At 50.6% G+C, this 25,903-nt stretch overlaps 1 protein-coding gene across 1 annotated transcript; it reads left to right on the forward strand.

Annotated features, from left to right (window-relative positions):
* Positions 1-2,950: 2,950 nt before the first annotated feature.
* LOC119278239 (protein ALTERED PHOSPHATE STARVATION RESPONSE 1-like) lies at positions 2,951-11,567 on the forward strand. Its single transcript, XM_037559603.1, has 4 exons — positions 2,951-4,302; positions 7,248-7,423; positions 9,300-9,523; positions 10,567-11,567. The coding sequence occupies exons 1-4, from the start codon at positions 3,117-3,119 to the stop codon at positions 11,360-11,362; spliced, it is 2,382 nt and encodes a 793-aa protein (XP_037415500.1). The 5' UTR covers positions 2,951-3,116; the 3' UTR covers positions 11,363-11,567.
* Positions 11,568-25,903: the final 14,336 nt, after the last annotated feature.

Consider the following 25,903-nt stretch of genomic DNA (forward strand, 5'->3'; position numbering starts at 1 on the left):
TTCACCGGAGTCCGTGTCGTCCTATCTTGCGGTTGGCTGGAATCGCGCAGAGCTTCGCCATGAAGATGTATGTCGCCGCCGATACTCTGACGGAGATCCTCCATGCCCTCACTAGAGCCCTCATCGCGCCGCCGACCATCCACGTGAAGAATCGATGACGGATCTGGGTGGCATCCAGATCCGCGGCTGCCGCTATGCCCACCATCACCAGCGTCACCAACCATGGGGGTGTCGGTTGCCGTCGCACGACCAGGGAGCCTCTCTAGCTAGCGTACGATGTTGACCGCGAGTAGTATTTAGGAGCGTGACGATACCGACCATGGAATTAGGGTTCAGTTGCAATCAAAGCAATCACGAACACAACTCCAAAGAAATTTGGCCGCGCCCCATTGAAATAGGATGTGGTTGGTGTCTTGCGGCACCACAAAGAGTGCAACAGCCGTTGCCCGGACTATGACATTTTTAAAGGTTGATAGACGAAGGCAAACGGTCAATGGCGCCTGCCAAAGGAAGATACAAACTCTAGGAGGAACCCAAGAGGCCCAAAGAGGCCCGACGAACCTAACCTTAGCCCACATACCAGTTTTGCGTAAGTACGCCGTAAATTTGCCCGATGGCTCCAACACCCAGATGATCGAGTACTAGTTTGAGGAGAGGGAAACTTGTTGCAAGGATGCATGAAAAGAATCGAAAGCACTTTGTTCCTCGGGCGAAAGCGATCAAAGAAAACCCACTAGCGACCCTTGTAGCAAAAACCTTGCATACCATAGCCTAAGGATGAGCCACAATGTCAAACAAGCTCGAATATAATATGGAAAGAGGTTTGTTCGCATTCCACCCAGAGAGTCAAAAATGGTGTCCTTACCATCTCCGATAGAGAATTTCACGCCCAGGTTGAAAATTGCTTTACATTTTTGGATCCCATTCCAAATTTGCAAGCCCTTGTTACCAAATGGATTTGGAAAATCTCCCAAAAGGAGGACGCCATGCCACAAAGCATTGTCTATGAGTAGAAGAAAGATATGCCTCATGAACTTCCATGACTTCATCCAATGTAGTCGCAGATGCCATGCCATCACAAAGCTCTGTCCACACGCAATGATACACCTGCTAAGAAAGAAGCAAGTTCAAGTTGAGACAGTCATAGTTTCTTATAATTAAATGAGTCAAACCCGTCTCAACTCACTCGGTCCATGACATATTGATGAAATGCATCGACGAAATGCAGGAGCTTCTGGTATACTATTAAGTGTTGTTTAAAATTATGCGTCATGCTGCCTCTGCCCTGCCAAAGGAAAAGGGTTGATACATCAGAGTGAAGCTCACGCGTCGGCAAGATATAGCAGATCCAACTATCCAACACTAAACACTACTGGGATTGCAAAAATTAAGTAGAACGAGATGATTTGATGCCAGCTTACCTTCCACATCCACTTTCGGGTTTCATCCAGACCAAACTTTGGCGTTTGCACGCTTGACTATCAGTAAGAATCATAAATGACAAATGTCATGTAAGTATAACTTTAGGATAGACATGTTTATTCGTACATTTAGAAAGTCGTTCTTGTATAGTACCCACTGGATGAAGTTTTTTTTTTCAAACACGTGCTTTGAATAAACTTTAGAACTCTTGATGCGAGTGTACTATCTTCTTGCAAAGGTAAGATCTCCTCTGAAGAGCGACAAGGTTATAGGCTTCTAGCTAATGAGAAAACATGAAGAACAAAAAGGATACTTGAGAAGCAACTCGGAGAATTGCACAAGGAAGAGAGTTGGAAATGCATAAAATTCCTCAAGGTCCTTCTATCACACTTTTGGCGAACATATTCCAAATCATCAAACCGAGAATCAAACTTAAAATCAGCTCCACCTCTTCTCTGGAAAAAGATCGTGTAGGAAGATCGGCGATCGCCATATATAGCTCTCCGCATGCTATCATCATTTAGTGGAGGAAGGTCAAAAGTTTTAGAGACATTCAAATCACTCAAAGAAATTGGATTCCTCAGCATGGCTGGATTTTGATAGCAATATGGCTTCTACTGCATTGGAAGATGCATCTTGCAGTTGCAGGTATCCATGAACAAATATTGGATCCTTGGTAGTAACAGCATCTCCGCGGTCGTACAGGGTTCCTCAGATCGTTGGGCGTGCTGTTGAGCGCCACAGACCAGCTACGCTCAAGGACTCCAAGGAAAGTGGCGCGCGAGGACTGCCGCCACCACAGTAGTGTCCGCTGGTCGTCGACGGCCACCCACCGTTCCACGCATTCAGTTTGCCGGCCGCGCTGTCCGTCCCGGCGAGCCGTTGGAGTTGTTGGACCGTCCCGACCCTCCCCCGCTCTCTCCTCCTCTCTTCAAAATCAAAGACAAAAGAGCGTCCCTAAAAAAAAAAGACAAAAGAGCGTCCCTAAAAAAAAAAGACAAAAGAGCGAGCGAAACTTCACACGTGCCCCCCGACGTGTGGGGTCAGGAAGGTACGCGCCCCACGTGGTACCCCGCAGAAGCCAGGCAGGGAGAGAGAGGGAGGGAGCCCCACCCAAACCCCAACGTCTCGAGTCTCTCCCATGAGTGACGCGCCGGCCCCACCCTGGAACAGACAGCGCCCCGAAAAGCAGCGGAACAAACGAAAAGTTAGAAAAGCAGGTGACTCGGCGCGGTGAAAAAAGCCCGCCCCATCCCCCGAAGTTTCCAGGTATTCGCGTTTCACATTACGCCTATGGCCAGGCCGGGCCGCGCCCCATGCCGGAGAGGACAAACGCAAACGCGGCACGCGCGGGGCAGGGCCAGGGCCAGGCCGCCACTGACAACGGTCCACACCCCCCATGAGGGGATGAGGCCATCCATCCCCCGTCCGTGTCCACCAACCCACTGACGTGCGGGGCAGGGGTCAAGCGTGGATCGGCGTGTCAGCGGGCCGGTGGTGGTGGACCGGACGTTAAACCCCCACCCCCACCGGCACCGAGCCCCTCGCCCCCCGCTCGCTGCCGCGCCTCGGGCCGGGCACCAACACCGCAACCAACAAACTACACCAGTATTCCTAGATCCACTCGCCCTGCCGCGCCTGCCTGCTGCTGGCAATGCGGTGAGGAGTGAGGAGTGGAGACCGGGGACGACGAGATGGGGTGCGCGCAGTCGCGGATCGAGAACGAGGAGGCGGTGGCGCGATGCAAGGAGCGCCGCCAGTACATGAAGGCGGCCGTGGCGGTGCGCAACGCCTTCGCCGCCGCGCACTCCGCCTACGCCTTCTCGCTGCGGGACACGGGCGCCGCGCTCTCCGAGTTCGCGCACGGGGAGGGGGTGCCGCCGCCGCCGCCCCCGGCCGCCGCGGAGCCGTCCAAGGCCGCCAGGCTCTCGGCCGGCGGGACCGGCCCGGCCGGCCCGGGGGCCGCGGCCGCGACTTCCGCGGACGCGGCGGTGGAGGAGGCAATGCCGCCGCCGCCGCCCCTCGACTCGCTGCCCCCGCCACCGCCGCCGCTGCCGGTGTTCTCGCCCTCCCCGGCGAAGATCCACCGCTCCATGAGCATGCCCATGGCGCCCAAGGCCGTCGCGAGGGGGAGGGGCCCCGCCATGCTCCACAGCGACTCCATTAGGGAGGAGGACGATGAGGCGGACATGGAGGAGGAGGAAGACGAGGAGGACGATGCCCGTCTCGATGACCGCCGCCGGAGGCTGCGCCATCGCCAGCAGGTGCCGCCCGTCTCGCCGCCGCCTCCGGAGACGCCGGTGACCCCCCAGCCACCACCGCCGCCTCCCCCTCCCCCGCCCCCGCCCCCGATTGACCCCAAGACCGGGGTTGACACGTGGGATTACTTCTTCTCCATGGAAGAGGGAATGGCGTCTATTGCCACCGAGGACGAGGAGATCGTCCCGGAGCCGGAGGACGAGAAGTACGTTCCTGCCTCGCCACCGCGTCCTCCGTCCTCGCCCCCTCCCCAAGCGGTTGTGCCGCCACGGGAGGAGTATGAGGAGGAGCCGCGCACACCGGAGATGGTCACACCGCCTCCGTCGCTTCCGCCAAAGGCTCCTGGACAGTCCAAGAAGAAGAAGGGCAAGGGCAAGGGGAAGGGGAAGAATAAGTCTGCGCACCACCAGCACACTGAGTCCGCGCCGCCGGTCACGGTGGTCGGCGGCTGGGGGAAGGCGGGGAAGGTTGTCCCCGCCGAGGTGCCACGCGTAGACCTGCTGCAGGTGCTTGCGGAGATCGACGACAGGTTCTTGAAGGCGTCGGAGAGCGCCGGGGAGGTTTCCAAGGCGCTGGAGGCGAACAGGATGCACTACCATTCCAATTTCGCCGACACTAGAGGTCAGTAGCTTGATTCTCCTCCCTAGTTGCAATGTTGGATGTTTTAGACTAAAGTGGTTGGCTTTGTCCTGCTTGTTGTTTGATCTTATTTTGTGATGGCGATGGTGATGTGATGGATTCTTTGATGGTGAGAGAGGTCCAAAACAGGTGCTGGTTGTGGGGTTGCTAGAGAAGTGGAATGAGCTGCCCTTGTCCACTCGCCGATGCACGGGATGTTTTTGTAACTGCTAGCAAGCTATTGGTATAAGTGTTCATTTTGAACTGCTGAAAGTGGTTCTCGGGTACAATTATTGGTTTGCATGGCATGATTGTTTGTTTTGACTATAAGTCTATAAGTGAACGGATATATATCTATAGAACGTTGCTACGCATATACGACGACTGACGTACAATTTTGGTACGGCACCCCAAATCACACCGTTAGATTAGCAATCACAGCTGGATCGTACAACAAAAAGTGTTGTACATGAACCACTTGTATCTTTATAAATCGTGCTTATCTGTCTCCAATGCACCCATTGGATGGCATTCTAATTTATGGGAATTAGCATCTAATGGCATTCTAGGATATAACCTGTTCAATTTAAAATTTGAAGTGTCATGAATATAAATGTTACATTTTTTTGTTAGCATCCGAGGTGTATATTATGGAAAATGTGCTGACAATAAAAAATGGTATATGGCCAAGTGAAGAACCGCTAGAAATTTACAACAGAGGAGCCAACGATAGTGATGTATGGGATCTGAAACTTTTGCTTGTCCAATGCTCAGGGAAGTCTTGTCTTTGTCTTGTCTTCATCTTACTTCAGTTCATATCCAGTAGATCAGTACCATGTATATTTGAAATAATGAATGAGGTGAAAAATTGCGGATTCATTATGGTGGAAGAATCATGATAGTATGGCATGAACCATAAAAGTAGAAGTAGGAACAGAGTTATCTAGTTTTATGTTTAACACCTCAAATTTATATGGACTTATTATTTTAATCGAGGATGGTAAAAATTTATTACACATCCTGTTAGCAAATTAGCAGGCAATCATTCAGAATGAAGGACTATTGGTTTGAATTTGACTTATTATGTTAATGTTGCATATTTTCCTTATATATCAAGTTAGGCCCCCATGTTTGATAGGCACCTGTATGTTTGCCCTCTATTAGGTTCAAAGAGTTCGGCAGACGGTATTGTTTCTCTAGTTCATGGAACACAAAATTTAGGTATACAAAATTTTGCAGATATTGATATTTTTTCCTAAAAACTTGGTCAAACATGCACAAGCTTAACTTTTGAAAAAACCAATACACCTTATATTTTGGAATGGAGAGAGTATTATCTCACCAATTCCGCCTTCTGTTACATTAGAAGCACAACATTGGTTCATGTTAGTTCTTATTTCCCCCTTTACTTACATCAGCGAGTATGTTAGAGATCATAAGCTAACTGTTACTTATTGTATGTTTTGTTGTAAGAGGATGTCTCTGTGTAAGTGTTCATCCATTCCCAGTGCCAAGTGCCAACTATATATGTAAACAAACATGAAAATTCTTAAAAGAGCTAGAGATTGTGGATACATTAGCTGGATGCTCATATGTTGCTAAGATAAAAACAAATCATATGGGTTAGCCTTTTCCTGCGTGCTCAACAGCAGCCCGATCCGTGCCCTTGCTGCCACACTCAACCAGACTTGCTGTCTTGACATATAAATTGTGTCCCAGTGGACTGTGTCGGACTTACTCCGAGAGCGATAAGCAGAATTGGCCTGGTTGTCTGCTGCTGTCTGCAGTCTTGTACGATGGTGGTGATTGGTGGAAAGTGAGGCTGTGGAAGGGACATGGGGATCCACGTAAAATAATTCGTGAGGGATGCTGACCTTAGAATAAAGACTAGTTGAAGTTAATCGATCGGTTGAAGATGTGGTTTTTGATCTGCTTCGAGGAGAGACATTAAGTACTCTCCAGATGAGTTCACCAAAATTTTGAATGTAATTTGACTAAAGCAAGAAGAACAAAGAGGAAAAAGAACCAAAATATAGCACCACTGTCGCCAGACTAGACTAGATGGCAGTGTTATGTGTAAGTTTCAAAATAATACTGTTCTTATGGTTAGTTTCATGGGCCATGCACTCATTTCTGTAACATGCTGATTAATTTCTTTTACGTGCAAGTGATGAGACTAGTTAAGCCACTTCAATGGCATGCACAGAATTTTGTCAGTTCATTAGTAATTGTTCGAGAAAACGTAAAGAGACATTTGCGTTTCTTTCCATTGAAAGGCAGAGTTTGAGTTACAACCCTCCTAAGAGGGACAACAGGTTATCAAAAGACAGTGAACTAATGTACATCCCAGGTTTGTGGTATGGTGTCACTAAGTCTTGAGGTGCCCTGCTTTGGCCCAGAGCGCTGCCGCTTCCCTCCTTGATCATCGCCACGAGGGTGCTGACAGATGGTTGGGCGCTCTCGAAGACACAAGCATTGTGGTGCTTCCAGATCATCCATGGAGGAGAGCAATCGAAGCAAGGCCTTTGCGCATGGGCAGTGGGATGCTCTGATTAGCCGCTTGCCACCAGTCCAGGAGGGAGGAGCCGTGGTCGGGGGGTGCACACGGCATACACAGCCAGGCCAGGACCTGCCAAACCTGCCTAGAGAAGCAACACAATAGCAGGTGGTTCATCGTCTCTGGGCACTGGCAGCAAACGATGCAAGAAGCATGGTGTTGGAGCCCATGGCATGCCAGGCGGTCGGCGGTGCAGCACCTGTTCATTAGTAATAACATTAATAGCCTCGTCAAGTCTTGGCACGTCATGTGCTTTTAGGTTACTTTGGCCATTAGAAGTCATTTTATTGTGACATAGTTTTTCTGCAATATCTTGTCTGCACTTTTGTAAGGAGGTGTAAAATAACTGTTTCTTCAACTTTGTTCTAATCAAGATTACTATATTTGACAGGGCATATTGATCATTCTGCTAGAGTTATGAAAATAATAACATGGAATAGATCCTTCAGAAGCATGCAAAATGGTGATGATGGGAAGGATGAATTTGAAAATGATGAAGAGGAGACTCTGGCAACTGTCATAGACAAAATTTTAGCCTGGGAGAAAAAGCTGTATGACGAAGTGAAGGTGACATTCTTTTGATTATTACTAATTTGAACTTTTATGTTCTAAAGTAGTTTTGAATTAAGTTTATGATGATTTACTGAAACAACCATATCTGCCTTCTTCCTGAAATACAAAAGAATTGAAGAGATAAAAATTCTATAACCTTATACATCAAATAATAGTATCTATCAATCCGCATCAACCACATGCAGAATTCCGTCTGGTTACGTCCCCAAAAGTATACGGTAAATTTTCTTGAAGGAAGATATTCTTATTTTGACGCTCTTTATTATGGTAGAAAATGAAGATATTAGGTGGCAGTGTGCTGATTTTTTTTCGTGATCTTCACATGCCAAGTTACTGAGTACAAACATATGTACATGGATCACCGGCCATGTTATCATATACTGATAGGGCTTTAAAACTTTTTTGCACGTGTATTGAGTCATCAAGAAACTTGTTGATATGATGATCAAGTTACCCAGTTATTGTACTCGTAACCCATAGGGCGTTAAAGCAACTGTAGAATTTTCTCTCAGGATAAATGAATCTACATGCAAGTGCGCATGTATTTACTAAAAATTTGTACATCATTCCGAGCATGGTATTCAAGTTCACATTAGAATCGCTGGTTCTCAATGGCTTTATCACATTTGCTACATGATAGTTTTAATAATAAATTGTGCATAGTGCCATGCAGAAGGAGAAATCACCTTGTGTCACGGGTTCAGAACTGCTCACATAACACAAAATCGGGCTAAAAGATATTGCACTGGCACCATGCCCTGTGACACTGCATATGTGTTTCCACTCTTCACCAATGGGTGGCATATGCCTCACATATCATATATTTATTCTACCTGCTCCCACTGACATGGTGGTTGTGACAGCACTGACCATACTGCATCTCTTCCATTGTCCATCCCCTCCCCCCATGCTGTGTCATGCCATGTGTTTGACCATCCCAAATTCCCCAAATTTTGACCTTCCCCTGTTTCTTTCCCATGAGAGGTGGTGGTAGAGCTCGAAGCCATTTCCAAGACGTGGCCCCTCCAAATAAGACACCATATCTGTGTTTGTTGTCAATGAATAAGATGTGTGCGGACGAAGCAGATATCCAAAACCTGGACATGGCCATTTTGTGGATGGAGAACTGTGTTTTCTATAGTGCAACTGGTCATTTCACCAGATCATTCTGTTAATGCCTCTGTACGGTCGCTAGCTTCCAAGTTTGAGGCCCACCCCACCAGTAAGAGAGGTTTTTGATAATGAATCAATGAGAGGAGGGTAGAAGACAAGCCCTAACAGTGGAGCCAGATTCCCATTTCAAATATCTGTGGGACCCTCATGCAGGTTCTGTTAGGGACAACACAGTAAAATAGGGCCTGATGCAATGTGCAATATTTCAGGTTCAATCAGGTGTTCTAAGTCCTGGTGTAATGGAACAGACATGGTGTTCTGCCTAGTCCATAGTGTTACGTGGTTTTTTATTTTTTTGCTGCAATGGTTATTTTGTTAGGACATGCCTATATTTCTTGAAACATATTGTCGTGATAAGCCGAGTATTTTTTTTGTAGCAACTGTGCTTGATTACAACATGGAGCAGGCGAAGTTGATGGATATGCCTAGTCTTTTCTGTCATTGATGCTCATTTTTGTTTGAACTAGCATAGAAGCACCTCACTACTGTGGTAGTTAGTGTACATGTTTTAAGACAATAAAGGTGTCAATACCCAGCAGTTGGTATGTGCTGTGAGAAATCTTTTCTGAATGAAAACAAGCCTGAACTGCGAAGTCAGCTAAAGATCAATAGCATACTGCAGCAATTCATGTTGTCCGTTTCGTTCCCAATTTTACCTGGTACCCTCTAATACAGCTTATATGTCTGAATTGCACAGGCTGGTGAGATTATGAAGCTTGAGTATCAGCGGAAGGTTGCTTTGTTAAATAGACAAAAGAGAAATAATGCTGCTGTTGAGGTTCTGGAGAAAACTAAAGCTGCTGTAACCCATTTGCATACAAGATACATAGTTGATATGCAATCAATGGATTCAACTGTCTCAGAGATTCAGCATCTCCGTGATAATCAACTTTATCCAAAACTGCTGGATCTTGCTGATAGGTAATTTAGATGCATAATGGTTTTTTTTTTTGTCGTGCATCAGATTGCTACTGCCTTTCTCATTAACTCGCTCTTAGATTTAATTCATTTCTGGTCAGTGTGCATGATGGGACGAGGACATACATGTAGAAAACGCCGGAGTAGCATTAACGTAGTTACGGATATGTTTTGAAATATTATCATTAAAGCATGTAATAGTTATTTTTCGTTACTTGTATGGCAAAAATGAAATTATATTCATAAAATTCGATTTGTTATTATTAGGCTGCCGTTCGTGTGCGTCTCGCTTTTCCTTTTGTATGATATTATACTTTTGTCATGGGCATGTGGCTTTGGATTTATAGGCAATGCAAAGTAGCAAATTTAACTAAAACATGTTCACATTATTGTTATTAAAATATGTAATCGTTTCCTTGGTTTTCCGTATGGTGAAAGATACCTACATTCGTCAGACCAATTTGGTAGACAGTTTGCGTGCATTATGTTCCTAAATGATTCAATTACTCTGCCTGCATCTGAAGCACATGATGAACCAATGGCTACAAGCCTACATTAGTAACTCATCAGGCCCGTACTGGCTGTTGCCTCTCCCCATTAACCTCTTGTTTTACCTTCCATCTGCCAGTGACACACCCATGCATCCCAGTTCACCTAGTGACCTTTTCCTGGATCAGTTTCTTTAGAGACATGACACATGCAAGTGTTGTGTAATACTAATGTGCTGTAAACTGGTTGGACTCCTTTATCACGGTAGGACTTGTTCGACCCACATAAATCTGAATGGTTTATATTGCCTTTGTCTATAAGATGAACAGATTAGATTTACTTTTCTCTAGTATTCATGGTGGCTCGAAAGGAGCCTCTAGTTAGTATATATTGATAGCCTTTTCCAGTTCAGTAGCTAGAGTCAGTTAAGTATAATTGAGCTTTGGCCAGTGCATCAACAATATTTTCCAATTTAGCATGGTTATAATATTTTTCATCACAAGTCAAATAACATGACTGCTAAACTTTACAAGCTTCATTTGGTGCTCTCTTTTCAGGCTGGCAAAAATGTGGGAAGATATGCACATGCATCATGCGAACCAGCTGAAAACTGTGTTGGATCTCAAGTCAGTTGACATTTCTGATTCCAGCATCGAAACAAGTGCGCATCACCACAGCCACACGCGTCAGCTGCATGATATTGTAGACAAGTGGAACACAAACTTTAGTGATCTCATGAGCTATCAGAAGGAGTACATAAATGCTCTCTACAGCTGGTTGAAATTGAACCTTATACCTATAGAGAGCAGCTTAAAGGAGAAAGTAGCATCGCCACCAAGGGTGCAGCAACCTCCTGTGAAGGCTCTCCTCCAAGCATGGAATGAGCAACTAGCCAAGCTGCCCGATGACCTTGCCAGGCATGCCATCGTTAGCTTCCGGGCGGTCCTGGAAACCATACTAGGTGTTCAAGACGAGGAGTTGAAGAAAAAGGAGGCCTGTGAACAAATCCACAAGGAATACGTGCGCAAGGCTCGGGCGTTTGAGGAGTGGTATCACAAACATGGACAGCGCAGGACATTTGATGACCCGGAGAGCGGTGAGGGGACAAGCCAGAAGGATGCGATCTCGGAGAAGAGATTTGCCGTGGAAAGCTTGAAAAGCAAGCTGGATAACGAGGTCGAGGCCCATAACAAGCTGTCGAAGCAAGTTCGGGAGAAATCCCTTTCGATCCTGAGGGCGCACCTGCCGGAGCTGTTCCGTGCCCTGACCGACTTCTCCCATGCTACTGCCGAAATGCACTCGAAGCTGAGACTGAATGCACTCATGCAGGATCAAGGTAGTGGTAACAACTAGATGAAGAACATGTACAGGAGTTGTTAGGGTGCTAGCTAAAACCCCCGCCAGAATGTTGTAATGCTTGTATTGTCTGCCTAGCCTTTTTTGCGGTATGTGTAGTAGTATGTCTTCAGATGTGGACAGTTAGGCATTGTAGCCGTTTTGTTATTCATTTGGATCCTCGTGGAGTAGATCAGAAGGGCATCGCCTGGGAGTTGTTTCATTTGCTGAACAAAACCAAGAGTGGCAGAGGGCCGGCGGGAAGACACGTCCGGCAGCGCGTCGACTGAACAAAACCAAGAGTGGCAGAGGGCCGGCGGGAAGACACGTCCGGCAGCTCGTCGACGCGGCGCATGCACCACTATCCGTATGTAGTGTACTACAAGGTCGGAGCGAAACCCGGGGCTCCCAAATCCTTCCATTGCTGCGGCGGCAGACGGAGGAGAAACGGTGGCCTCCCTGATCGCCTCGCCTCTTGTTTAGTCTTGTGGAGAAAGGGGAAAGCAGAGTCTCGCGTACGAAGCACAATGGATCCTCAACATGCGAGGAGTTGACATTGCTCCATTCTTTTAGCCTTGTCCTTTTGAGATCTCTTCTAATGCAAAGGTGCTTAGATGAGGTGCTAAGTGCATTAAATACCTTAGCAACTCAACACCCCAATGCATAGGTGCTTAGGGCATCTTCAGCCGTTGGCCCTCCCAGGGGGCGCCTAAAATCGCCGTCTGGGGGTGAGCCGGCGCAAAAATTGGGCCTGGGGGCAAGTTGGTTCCCAGCCGCCGGCCACAGGGCCGCCCCCAGGCACGTTTTAAAATAAAAGAAGTTCGGCGAAGTTCGGCTTAAGCACGATGAAATTCGGCCAAACACGATAAATTTTGGCCAAACAAGATAAATTTCGGCACATTTCGGCGAAGTTCGCGGATTTTCATTATATAGCTCATATACATAAACTAATCTAAAGGAAAAACTGGCTGAAGTCGCCGCCGTCGCCGCCATCGTCGTCGTCGGCCTTCTCCTCCTTGACGCGGGCGCCCCTGCTGGACCCCTGCCCGGCGTCGCCATGGCGGACTGGTGGCGGCGCATCATCGTCGTCGTCGTTGTCGTCGCTATCGCAGATGACGACGACTCCGCCTTCGTCGCGGCCGCGTCGACGCTCCGCGAAGCGAAGCAGGGCGGCGCGCTGGCGCTCCTTCGCCTTCTCCAGGCGCTCCTTCTTCATAGCTATGGAGTCCCTGCGCGCCCATTCCAGGGCCACGTCGTCGTCATCGAGCTCCGTCGTCACCGGCGCGGCCGACTCCTTCTTCACCGGCGCGAGCCCCGGCTCCATCTTAACCGGCGCGAGCCCCGACTCCGTCTTTGACTTGACGAAGCGCGGAGGAGGAGCCGACGAGCAGGCGCGCCGGCCGCCCTCGTTGATGATGATGCCGGCGCTGCGAGTGCGCCGGCCGAGCGGCGTCTCCGCCGCGGGCTCGGCCTTGACGCCGAGCAGGGCCGGAGTGCCGGAGGAGTGCGATAAAGATCGGGAGGAGGAAGAAGAGGAGGAGGACCCAAACCTCCTTGGCGCCCATGGACCGGTGCGTCGGTGCTGCGCCGGGGCGGCCGCCCTCGCCGGGTACGCCAACGGCGGGTCGTTGCCGCCCTCGAGGTACGTCAGCACGCCCTCGAGTGTGCGGCCGGGGACGCCTCACCACAGGTGGCGCCCCTCGCTGTTCTGCCGGCCGCCAACCACCGGCGCGCCGTTGATGGACGGCAAGCGCTGCTGCTGGCGGCGCTCGAAATACGCCGCCCAAGCCGCGTGGTTGTTGGCGGCATACTGGGGGAGGGAGAGTTGGGCGTCGGTGAGGGAGGCGCGCACGACCTCGACTTCCTTGGCGAAGTACTACGGCTTCGCCACGGCGTCGGGCAACAGGGGAATGGGCACTCCCCCGGCGCTGAGCCTCCACCCCGTCGGCCCGGCGCGCATGTCCGGCGGCGCCGGGATGTTCGCCTGGAACAGGAGCCAGGACTCCTGTTCGCGGAGCGAACGGCGGCCGAAGCCGTTGGCCGCCGCCTCGTCTCCGGGGTAGCGTTCCGCCATGGCGACGGGCTCGAGAGAGCTAGAGAGATAGAGGGAGGGGTTGGGCGGCGGCGCTCGGGAGAGGTAGGGAGAGGGAGGAGCTGGGCGGCGGCGAGGGGCGGGGCTGGTGTGGGCACAGGCGAGTGCAAGCCACCGGCTATATAGCCGCGCCGCACCCCTATGTACGTGTGCGAGGGAGGGGAGGCGTCGGCGCGCCGTCCCGTGACGCGCCGCCCGTGAGGAATCAATGGCAAGGCTGACCGGCGGCAGCCTTGGCATTGATTCCCCGCGGGAACCGAGACCGTTGGGGGAAGACGAGGCGCAGTGTCGCTGACGCGGCGGGCCCACGGCTGTTTCGCGCCAAAACAGTTCGCCCCGGCGCCCCCGGGCGCCCCCCAGCGCGCCGGGCTCGGCCTGGGTCCGCTGGCGCTGTTTTCGGCCCAGGCCGGCGAAAATCGGGCTCCTGGGGGCGCGACTGGGCCGTTTTTTTGGCGCCGGCGCGAAAAAATCGTCTGGGGAGGCCTTCCTGGGGGCGCGGCTGGAGATGCCCTTAGCTTGTTGTTGCTAAGCACACATTATTTAATGAGTTAGCACCTAAAGTCTTTCATGTATTGGTCAAATTATTTCATTTAAGTGGTTTGCCTAGGTTTTTGCGCTTAGCATTGGTTCTTCATGGGGTCACCAAAGTACTCTCTCTCCTTCTTAAATGTAGTGCCATGTCATTTTTTCGCTTATGTGGCATGCTTAGCATTTGTCCACGGTGGAGCATTGGGAGGGGCCTGAGGGGTTAGGGCTAGTTTGGTGGGAGGACTCACAAAAATTTGCCTGGCCTGGACCTTCCCCGGGATCTGTCTCAAGGCTGTTTGCTTGGTGTCCCGAATAAGTCTGCCTGACACTACTAGGGAAAAGCCTATACACAAAACTTTAACAGTAGCGCATGTTAAAAAAGGCGCTACTGTTAGACAGCAGTAGGGCGCGCTAAATAACCGCGCTGCAGATACATATATAGCAGTAGCGCGTCCCGTTGTAAAAGCGCTGTTACAAAAATTCCAACCGCTAAGCCGATCGGCTACACATAGTAGTAGCGCCCTTTTAGAAACAGCGCTGCCGCTAATTTTGTTGTAGCATCGCGTTTATGTGTAAGGCGCTACTGCTAACAAAAATAAAATAAAATGAAAAACAAGTAGATAAGTAAATGAAAATAAAAAAATAGAAAAAGGAGAAAAGAAAAAAATAAAATGTAAAGAAAAATAAATGAAAAAAGGAAAAAGGAGAAAGGAATAGCAGTAGCACGTTTCAGTAAACACGCTGTAGCTAACTTAGCTATAACGCGTTTTTAGGAACGCGCTACCGTTACGTTTCACTTAAACAGCGGTTTCCCTCCTCCCGGCCACCACTTCTCCCCCAAATCCCTCGCCCTCGCCGCTGTCTCCCCAGTTCGCCGTCGCCCACTTCGCCGTCGCCCACTTCGCCGCCGTCTTCTGCCGGTGTGGACGTCCGCGACCTCATCGTCTCCCCCCAGAGGCCGCCGTCATCCTCACCACCTGTAACGCCCGGATAATTAGGCTACAGTAAAACTCTCCTAATGATGCCATGTCATCGGTGATTACTGTTGCTAAACCTTCGTTAGTTCAAACCGATCCAAAAACCAATTCAGAAAAATGGCAAACAACAAAAGTTTTTAAAAGTTGAAACAAAAATGTTTGATGGGTGCCAAATATTGCACTGGTAATTATGGTGTAGAGGATAACATTTTACAAAATACCTAAGTGCCCTAAACTAAATAAAACAGAAAAGGAAAATAAATAAAAAGAAGGAGTGAAAATAAAACAAAAGGAGAACCCCCCTTCCCACTGGGCCAATCGGCCCAGCTGCTAGCCAGGCCGGTCCCAAACTGGCCAACCCACCCGCACGGCCACAACCCCTGCCCCCCTGGCCCGCAACCAGCCTGGTCGGCCCAGCCGGCCCAGCTCCCCGCACCGCACCCCCTTCCTGTTCCTCGGTCGCGCGCCGCTACAGGGCGCGGTCGCCACCGGACCCGCTCGCCGGCGTCGAGGTGGATAAGGACGCCGACGCCGCGCCCCCTCGGGATCCCCTCTCACTCGCCCCACTCTCGCCTCGGTTCCTGCGCCTTCCCTCCTCAGATCCACCTCGCTCTCCTCCTCATTCCCACCACATCCGACGCTGCCATGGCCTCGCCGCCATAGAACTCGCGGCCACCGCGACCTCCGCACCTCTCCGACGTGTCTGCTCGCTCCACCTCCCTCGACTACGCCTCCCCGACGAGCCGCAGGACGTCGGGCGCCCACGAACGCTGCCTCGGCCTCGTCTTCTTCCTCGGATCCCCGACACATCTCCGACGAGCGCCATCGACTCTCCTGCTACTAAACTCCCAAGGGCCATCTTGCGTGCCGCACGGTGAGCTCCCCATCTCCCGCCCATCTCCATTAGCCCCCTCGCGCACCATAGCTGCCCCGTCACAGTTGCCGTGAGCACGTCGCCGCGGATCGCCTCGCCGCCGTGGCCATGATCTCCATCGGGCTCACGTGAGCACGGCATCGTGTTCCTGGTGCTCCTAGGAACCCAACGCACACACGCACACGCCTTCCCGTGCCCCCTAGCGTTGGATCCACTGACGCCCGAACTCCGGCGTCCGCTCCACTGCTCACCACCGCTGTCTCCGGCTGCTTCTGGCCAAGTCCCCTCCACCGTTCGACGCGCCTCGACGCACTCGTCAGTTCGGTCCCAAACATGCCCCGTTCAAACACCCCGTAGCGCGATCCCCGTCCGCGCCCGAACTACAGCCCGCCGCGCTCGTCGCCGACGACCATGCCGGCCACCCCCGCCGTCGTGCTCCCCTCCATAGGACGCGGTGCGAAGAGGCCATTCCAGAGAGACTGGCCGTGCCCGATTTGGTGCCCCGTATGCGAGTCCCGACGCTCGCCGGCGTTCCGCCGCTGCGCGCGAGCTCGCGGGAGCTACTCCGGTGGCTCCGCTGAGCTGGCACACAAGGGCCCACCCCTTGGGTCGCTGCCTGTGGGCCTGGGGGCCCCAACTGACCACGTTGACCGAAGTCAACTACGCTGACGTGGCAGCTACTGCCACTGACATGCGGGCCCCTGGCCATAAAAAGAATAAAAACAAATAGATAAACTGCTAATTAACTAAATTAATTAATTAAAACCTAATCTCTCACTGACTACTAGGCCCCACCTGCTAATTAACCCGTTTAGTTAGTTTTAAAACTCTGTTAATGCCCCTGACAATGACATGTGGGTCCCACTAGACCCACCTGTCTGTTTGACTGGTCAACCGACCAGTTGACCTGCTGACATCACTCCGATGTCATGCCTACATCATCATTCACTGTTTTGGACAATGTTAGAATTAAATAACTAATTAAAATCAGAAAATGATTTAAATCTTTAGAAAATCATATCTTTTAATCCGTAACTCGGATGAAAATACTTTCTACATGAAAGTTGCTCAGAACAACGAGACAAACCCGGATACGCAACCCGTTCGTCCGCCACGCATCCCTAGCATACCGAACACGCAACTTTCCCCGTCCGGTTCATCTATCCAAAAACGCAAAACACCGGGAATACTTTCCCGGATGTTTTCCCCCTTCACCGGTACCACCTCGTACCGCGTTAGGGCACACCTAGCATCACGCTTTGTCATGTCATGCATCGTCATGCATTTGTTTGCATTATATTTATTTTTTCTTCCCCCTTTACTCTCGCTAGACACCGAGACCGATGCCGCTGCTACCCAGTTCGACTACGGTGTTGACGACCCCTCCTTCTTGCCAGAGCAACCAGGCAAGCCCCCCCCTTGATCACCAGATATCGCCTACTCTACTCTCTATACTGCTTGCATTAGAGTAGTGTAGCATGTTACTGCTTTCCGTTAATCCTATCCTGATGCATAGCCTGTCCTTGCTACTACTGTTGTTACCTTTACCTGCAATCCTAATGCTTAGTATAGGATGCTAGTTTATCATCAGTGGCCCTACATTCTTGTCCGTCTGCCATGCTATACTATCGGGCCGTGATCACTCGGGAGGTGATCACGGGTATATACTATATACTTTATACATGATACATGTGATGACTAAAAGACGGGTCGGCTCGTAGGAGTACCCGCGAGTGGATCTTTGTGGCGAAGCGACAAGGCAGGTTGAGACCACCTAGGAGAGAGGTGGGCCTGGCCCTGGTCGGCGTTCGCGGTTATTTCAAGATAACACGTTTAACGAGATCTTGGTATTTGATCTGAGTCTGGCCACTGGCCTGTACGCACTAACCATCTACGCGGGGACAGTTATGGGCACTCGACGTCGTGGTATCAGCCGAAGCCTTTGTGACGTCAGTGACTGAGTGGCGCGTGCGGATTGGACCGTAAGCCTGCTCTTGTATTAAGGGGGCTAGTTCTGCTTCCGGCCGCGTTCGCAACGTGCAGGTGTGCAAAGGGCGATGGGCCCAGACCCCTGCTCCATAGGATTTAGACCGGCGTGCTGACCTCTTTGTTGTGCCTAGGTAGGGCTGCAACGTGTTGATCTTCCGAGGCCGGGCATGACCCAGAAAAGTGTGTCCGGCCAAATGGGATCGAGCGTGTTGGGTTATGTGGTGCACCCCTGCAGGGAAGTTAATCTATTCAAATAGCCGTGATCTTTGGTAACAGGACGACTTGGAGTTGTACCTTGACCTTATGACAACCAGAACCGGATACTTTATAAAACACACCCTTCCAAGTGCCAGATACAACCGGTGGTCGCTCTCTCACAGGGCGACGAGGGGAGGATCATCGGTTAGGGTTATGCTATGCGATGCTACTTGGAGGACTTAAGTCTACTCTCTTCTACATGCTGCAAGACGGAGGCTGCCAGAAGCGTAGTCTTCGACAGGATTAGCTATCCCCCTCTTATTCTGGCATTCTGCAGTTCAGTCCATCGATATGGCCTTTACACCTATACCCATGCATATGTAGTGTAGCTCCTTGCTTGCGAGTACTTTGGATGAGTACTCACGTTTGCTTTCTCCTTCTTTTCCCCCTATACCTTCTACCTGGTTGTCGCAACCAGATGTTGGAGCCCAGGAGCCGGACGCCACCGTCGATGAAGACTACTACTACTCGGGAGGTGCCTACTACTACGTGCAGCCCGCTGACGGCGACCAGGAGTAGTTAGGAGGATCCCAGGCAGGAGGCCTGCGCCTCTTCCGATCTGTATCCCAGTTTGTGCTAGCCTTCTTAAGGCAATCTTGTTTAACTTATGTCTGTACTCAGATATTGTTGCTTCCGCTGACTCGTCTATGATCGAGCTCTTGTATTCGAGCCCTCGAGGCCCCTGGCTTGTAATATGATGCCTATATGACTTATTTTATTTGTAGGGTTGTGTTGTGATATCTTCCCGTGAGCCCCTGATCTTGATCGTACACGTTTGCGTGTATGATTAGTGTACGATCGAACCGGGGGCGTCACAAGTTGGTATCAGAGCCGACTGCCTATAGGAATTCCCCTTCCACACTCCTTGGCCGAAGTTGAGTCTAGACATTACAAAACTTTTACTAACATGGTTGTGTGCCTTACGGGCCCACATCGCCATCTGGGTGGTATTAGGATCTTTTACTCCTCGATCCTTACTCTGGGACTCTGAACTCTCTCCTACTCGGGTTAAACGATTTTACTAACTCTAACACTAGGATCCCGTGACCACGTTCACCCCAAAGTTGGATAAGCCCTACTTATTCTTTAGAGTAGTATTTGAACATTATCCACATTGTCATTTGACTCCTGTGAAAACATCTTTGTTTTTAGATGGAACCCACGAGGCAGGTCGTGCGCCACACGACGACCATTGGTGCCTCAGGATCACCTGCTGTGTTGGTTGAGATGATGACCTATCTGGGTTATCGCTGGCACCCTGAGTACAGCGTCTATGAGGAGTATCAGGACTTCAACCAGGAGCAGTACCGTGCATCGTCCACCTCTACTCTCGGGAGTATGACTCCACTACCGTGCTGCACACTGCTCATGGTGTTGGAGTGACTATCGACATGGCGGTCCATGATGCTGCTTATGCTGCTCTGACACGTCTTCGTGGAGAGTATCAGGAGTTGGATACCTCCCCCTTCAGGCACATTGCTATCGCATCCGATGTTGGTGCGGAGGGTTACTACACTGCTGCCTACTCCACTGTCACCCGAGAGCCCTTCTACCATCAGAACCTGGTTCTGCATGCTGATGGGATGGATCGAGCTAACCGAGCTCTTCGCCACGAGTTGTACACCACTCGTCAGCACCTTTACCGTGCTCTGACGCTATTGCACCCCTCTGTCCGATCTGGTGATCTGTCACGTTCTGCGATCTACCCTGCCAGGACCGTGATGCCCCAGGGCGTCGGCTGGCCAGATGTGGGAGGCTACTTTCCCGCGCTTGGTCCTCTCCTGCCACCTATGCATCGGGTTCCGCACCAAAGTATCTGCGGACCCCAGGCTATTCGCGTGGAGGTCTTCCCTTCGCGTCACTACCAGCTGTTAGGCTACACCTACCTCCACAGTTCCTCCTGGGACTGATGTAGGCTTGCTTGTTAGTGTTAGGTGCATTCGCCGTGAGCCTGCGTGCCGCCTATGATGTATTAGTCTATGTACTGGTCTCTGTGTACCAAACTCTAGACATGATCTCTTTTGTAAGATATGCCGACCTACTATGTAGTATCTATCGTGCTGCTTTCATTGTGCATGTTTCATCATGAATGATTCTTGTCTTTGCAAATTTCTCGATGCTGAACTACCCCTGTTATATATTAGCAGGATGGTTAGACCAGGTGGTCGTGGTCGTGGTGGCAACGCCCCCCCACCGCCTGAGTACATGGCTGGGATGATGAAACAGTTTGAGCTGAATCGTCAGTTCATGGAGAATATTATGGCTCAGTTTCCTCGCCCCAATATGGACCAGCAGCCAACCCAAGTGACTCTGCAGGATTTCATGCGCCTCAACCCAACCGTGTACCGCAGCTCAACTCAGCCTCTAGATGCTGATGACTGGCTTCGTGACATCACCTATGAGATGGAGTCTGCTGATGTAGCCCCTGCCAGCTATGTCACCTTTGCTTCCTTCTTCCTGAAAGGTCCCGCAGCTCAATGGTGGGACAGCCACAGGCATACTCTGCCAGCTGGAACAATCATCACCTGGCCAGACTTCCAAGCTGCCTTCCGTGCTCGCTTCATTCCTCAGGGAGTCATGGACTGGAAGAAGCGTGAGTTCCGCAACCTCACCCAAGGTAACAAGACTGTTGAAGCTTATCAACGTGAGTTTCTTGACTTGTCCCACTATGCTGAAGAGGACATTGCAACTGATGCACGCAGATAGGAGAAGTTCCGTGATGGCCTTCAAGCTGACATCAAGCTCGCACTTCTAGTGCATGACTTTGCTAATTTCGCCACCCTGGTGAACAAGGCCATCAATGTCGAAACTGGTCTACAGGAATACCAGAGCTCTCACAGGCGCAGCCGTGACACGGGCTCATCTTCGGGCCCTTCTTAGCATAAGCGCAAGATATGGATTCCCAACAGCATGTACCAGCCGAATGCACCTGCCCCAAGGCAGACCTATGCTGCACCTCGTCTGCCTGCTCCTCCAACTAGGCAGCCAAGACTTCCAGCTCCACCACCACAAGCTCCTGTTCCCACTCCCAATAATGGTCTCTGCTACAAGTGTGGTCAGCCAGGTCACCGTGCTAGGGATTGCAATCAGAACCAGAATCAACTGGCCCTCCCAGCAACTGGCCCTGGAAGCAACCAGCCTCGCAACAACAATGCCAAGTCTTATGGTCGTGTTCATGCCAACCATGTTGATCTCAATGAAGTTCTAGACCAGCCTGCTACCGTGATGGGTACACTCCTTGTAAATTCAGTACCAAAATCTGTTTTATTTGATACGGGAGCATCGCATTCATTCATATCAGCTGAGTTTGCATTCATGCATGGCATTAAATACGAAGAGATGAACACTGCGATTGTGGTACACACCCCTACGGGCCAGTGTCAAACCTCTATGGTTAGTCATAATGTTCCCGTTGAAACTGAAGGACTGGAATTCCTTGCCTCTCCCATTGTACTGAAGTCCTGTAGCATCGACCTCATTCTGGGAATGGATTGGTTGAAAGCGCATACTGCTTCTATAGTTTGCGCCACTAAGATCGTCCATCTGCTACACCCTTCTGATGAAATAATTGCTTACCAAGCTCATCTAGTTCAGAACACCGAGGCACGTCTTTATGCCTTGAATGCGTTGAACGCTGCACCACTCGAGGGCATTGAAAACATTCCCGTCGTTTGTGAGTTCCAAGACGTCTTCCCAGAAGAACTTCCAGGGATTCCCCCTGCTAGAGCTGTCGAATTCATCATCGATTTGAAACTCGGCACCACCCCTATAGCTAAACGTCCCTACAAGATGCCGCCGCATGAACTCATTGAGCTTAAGGAGGAAATCGACAAATCTCTTGTCAAAGGTTTCTTTCGCCCAAGTTGCTCTCCTTGGGGAGCACCTTCTCTCTTTGTTAAGAAGAAGAATGGGACAAACCGATTAGTCCAAGACTACTGTCCTATAAATCAAGCTACCATTCAGAATAAATATCCTCTTCCTCGGATCAATGATCTTTATGATCAACTGGCTGGCTCATCAGTGTTCTCCAAACTCGACTTGAGGTTGGGTTACCACCAGATCCGTGTTCGTGAGGAGGACATCCCAAAAACCGCCTTCGTGACTCGGTATGGATCATACGAGTACACCGTCATGTCATTCGGCTTAACGAATGCTCCCGCCACCTTCTCTCATCTGATGAACTATATATTCATGGATTACCTCGACAAGTTTGTCGTGGTTTATTTGTACGATATCCTTGTATTTTCCAAGAACAAAGAAGAACATGCTGAACATCTTCGTCTTGTGCTGGAAAAGCTTCGAGAGCATCAACTGTATGCTAAGTATTCCAAGTGTGAATTCTGGCTCCCGGAAGTAACCTATCTTGGGCATGTCATCTCCAAGGATGGTATTGCCGTCAACCCTGAATGAGTTCAGGCTATTCTCGATTGGACTCCTCCGAAGAATGTGAAGCAAGTCTAAAGTTTTCTCAGTCTCGCCAGCTATTGCCGTCGATTCGTCAAGAACTTCTCCAAGATTGCCAGGCCCCTGACTAATCTGTTGCATAAGGGTGTCAAGTTCGAATGGACAGACAAGTGTCAAGAAAGTTTCCAGGCGCTCAAAGACAAGTTGACTTCTGCCCCCATGCTTGCTCCACCTGATACTAAGAAGGATTTCGTCATTTACTGCGACGCTTCCCGTCAAGGATTAGGCTGTGTCCTAATGCAAGAGCGCAGAGTGATTGCTTATGCCTCTCGTCAACTGCACCCTCACGAAGAAAACTACCCAGTTCACGACCTCGAGCTTGCTGCTGTCATTCATGCACTAAAGCAGTGGCGACATTACCTTCTCGGTAATTGTTGCGAAATCTTCACCGACCACCAAAGTCTGAAGTATCTGTTTACTCAGCCAAATCTGAACCTCCGTCAGCAAAGATGGATGGAGACTGTTGCAGACTTTGACGTGGGTATATCCTATACCCCCGGCAAGGCTAATGTAATGGCTGATGCCTTGAGCCGCAAGTCTTACTGCAACCACCTCTAGGTTCACAAAGTTCAGCCCTTGCTTGTCAAAGAGTTTAGAAAGCTGAACCTTCATATTGTTCCTCCTGGTGCACTCGCTCCCCCTCCCCCGGAGTTCCGCAAGATGAACCTCCGCGTTGTTTCCCAGGGTTCCCACAATACCCTAGCCGTCGAACCAGATCTCTTGGAATCCATCAAGAGAATTCAAGGATATGACTCTCAAGCCCACAAGATTAAACACCATCTAAAAGAAGGAAAGCCCTCATTCTTCACTATCGCCGACGATGGCGCCTTGTACTTCAAAGGCCGCCTAGTGGTGCCATTTTCAGAGATAAACAATGATATGACACAAGAGGTTATGAAAGAAGCTCACGATACGCCTCTATCTATCCATCCGGGTAGTACCAAGATGTACCAGGATATTCGTCAAAGATTTTGGTGGTCTAATATGAAGCAGGACATTGCTCGTTATGTTGCTGAGTGTGACGTTTGTCGCCGTATCAAAGCAGAGCATCAAAGGCCTGCTGGAACTCTGCAACCTATCTCTATTCCTGAATGGAAATGGGACCATGTTGAAATGGACTTCGTCACTGGATTTCCCAAATTGCAGAAAGGTAATGATGCTATTCTTGTCGTCATTGACCGACTTTCTAAAGTTGCACATTTTCTGGAAGTCAAAGAGACAATCACTGCTAGTCAGCTTGCTACTCTCTACATGGCCAGAATTGTTTCACTTCACGGTATTCCACTGGTTATCAGTTCAGACCGTGGCAGTTTATTCACTTCAAGATTTTGGGCGAGTTTCCAAGAAGCTATGGGAACGCACCTGTTGTTCAGTACTGTGTTTCATCCTCAGTCGCAAGGACAGGTTGAACGTGTCAACCAAGTCCTCGAAGACATGCTTCGAGCTTGTGTAATTTCCTTCAGCAAGAAATGGGAGGAATCTCTTCCATATGCCGAGTTTTCTTATAACAATAGCTATCAAGCTAGTCTGAAGATGTCCCCCTTCAAAGTGTTATATGGGAGAAAGTGCCGAACCCCTCTGAACTGGTCAAAAACTGGGGAACGTCCACTCTTTGGTCCGGATATTATCCAATAGGCCGAAGAACAAGTTCGCATTATTCGCGATAATCTCAAGACTGCTCAGTCACGTCAGAAGAGTCAGTATGACCGTCATCATAAAGACATGGTCTATCAACCTGGCGAAAAGGCCTATCTTCGAGTTACACCAATGAAGGGTGCTCACTGCTTCGGGATCAAAGGAAATCTAGCTCCCCGCTATATTGGTCCTTTCACTATTCTCGAGAGGCATGGAAAAGTGGCATATCAACTGGAGCATCCACCGAACCTTTCTCAGGTTCACGATGTGTTCCACGTGTCACAGCTCCGCCGATGCTTCAAGGACCCAATCCGAGCAGTGGATAATGAAGTGCTCGAATTGCAACAGGATCTCTCCTATAAAGAGCATCTGGTCCGCATTCTCCACCAAGATGAACGCCGCACACGTCAGAAGGCGATCAAGTTCCTCAAGGTCCAGTGGTCGAATCACTCTGAAGACGAAGCTACCTGGGAACGCGAGGATCGTCTTCGAGATGAATACCCCGCACTGTTTCCTTCTACCTCCTAAATATCGGGGCACGATTTCTTGTAGTGGAGGAGATTTGTAACGCCCGGATAATTAGGCTACGGTAAAACTCTCCTAATGATACCATGTCATCGGTGATTACTATTGCTAAACCTTCGTTAGTTCAAACCGATCCAAAAATCAATTCAGAAAATGGCAAACAACAAAAGTTTTTAAAAGTTGAAACAAAAATGTTCGGTGGGTGCCAAATATTGCACTGGTAATTATGGTGTAGAGGACACAATTTTACAAAATACCTAAGTGCCCTAAACTAAATAAAATAGAAAAGGAAAATAAATAAAAAGGAGTGAAAATAAAACAAAAGGAGAACCCCCTCCCCACTGGGCCAATCGGCCCAGCTGCTAGCCAGGCCAGTCCCAAACCGGCCAACCCACCCGCACGGCCACAGCCCCTGCCCCCTGGCCCGCAACCAGCCTGGTCAGCCCAGCTCCCCGCACCGCACCCCCCTTCCTGTTCCTCGGTCGCGCGCCGCTACAGGGCGCGGTCGCCACCGGACCCGCTCGCCGGCGTCGAGGTGGATAAGGACGCCGACGCCGCGCCCCCTCGGGCTCCCCTCTCACTCGCCCCACTCTGGCCTCGGTTCCTGCGCCTCCCCCCCTCAGATCCACCTCGCTCTCCTCCTCATTCCCACCACATCCGACGCTGCCATGGCCTCGCCGCCGTAGAACTCGCGGCCACCGCGACCTCCGCACCTCTCCGACGTGTCTGCTCGCTCCACCTCCCTCGACTACGCCTCCCCGACGAGCCGCAGGATGCCGGGCGCCCATGAACGCTGCCCCAACCTCGTCTTCTTCCTCGAATCCCCAACGCATCTCCGACGAGCGCCGTTGACTCTCCTGCTAATAAACTCCCAAGGGCCATCTTGCGTGCCGCATGGTGAGCTCCCCATCTCCCGCCCATCTCCGTTAGCCCCCTCGCGCACTGTAGCTGCCCCGTCGCCGTTGCCGTGAGCACGTCGCCGCGGATCGCCTCGCCGCCGTGGCCATGATCTCCGTCGGGCTCACGTGAGCACGGCATCGTGTTGCTGGTGCTCCCAGGAACCCAACGCACACACACACACGCCTTCTCGTGCCCCCTAGCGTTGGATCCACTAACGCCCGAACTCCGGCATCCGCTCCGCCGCTCGCCACCGCTGTCTCCGGCTGCTTCCGGCCAAGTCCCCTCCACCGTTTGACGCGCCTCGATGCGCTTGTCAG

Source organism: Triticum dicoccoides, chromosome 1A, assembly GCF_002162155.2.
Source record: "Triticum dicoccoides isolate Atlit2015 ecotype Zavitan chromosome 1A, WEW_v2.0, whole genome shotgun sequence".
Lineage (NCBI taxonomy): Eukaryota > Viridiplantae > Streptophyta > Magnoliopsida > Poales > Poaceae > Triticum > Triticum dicoccoides.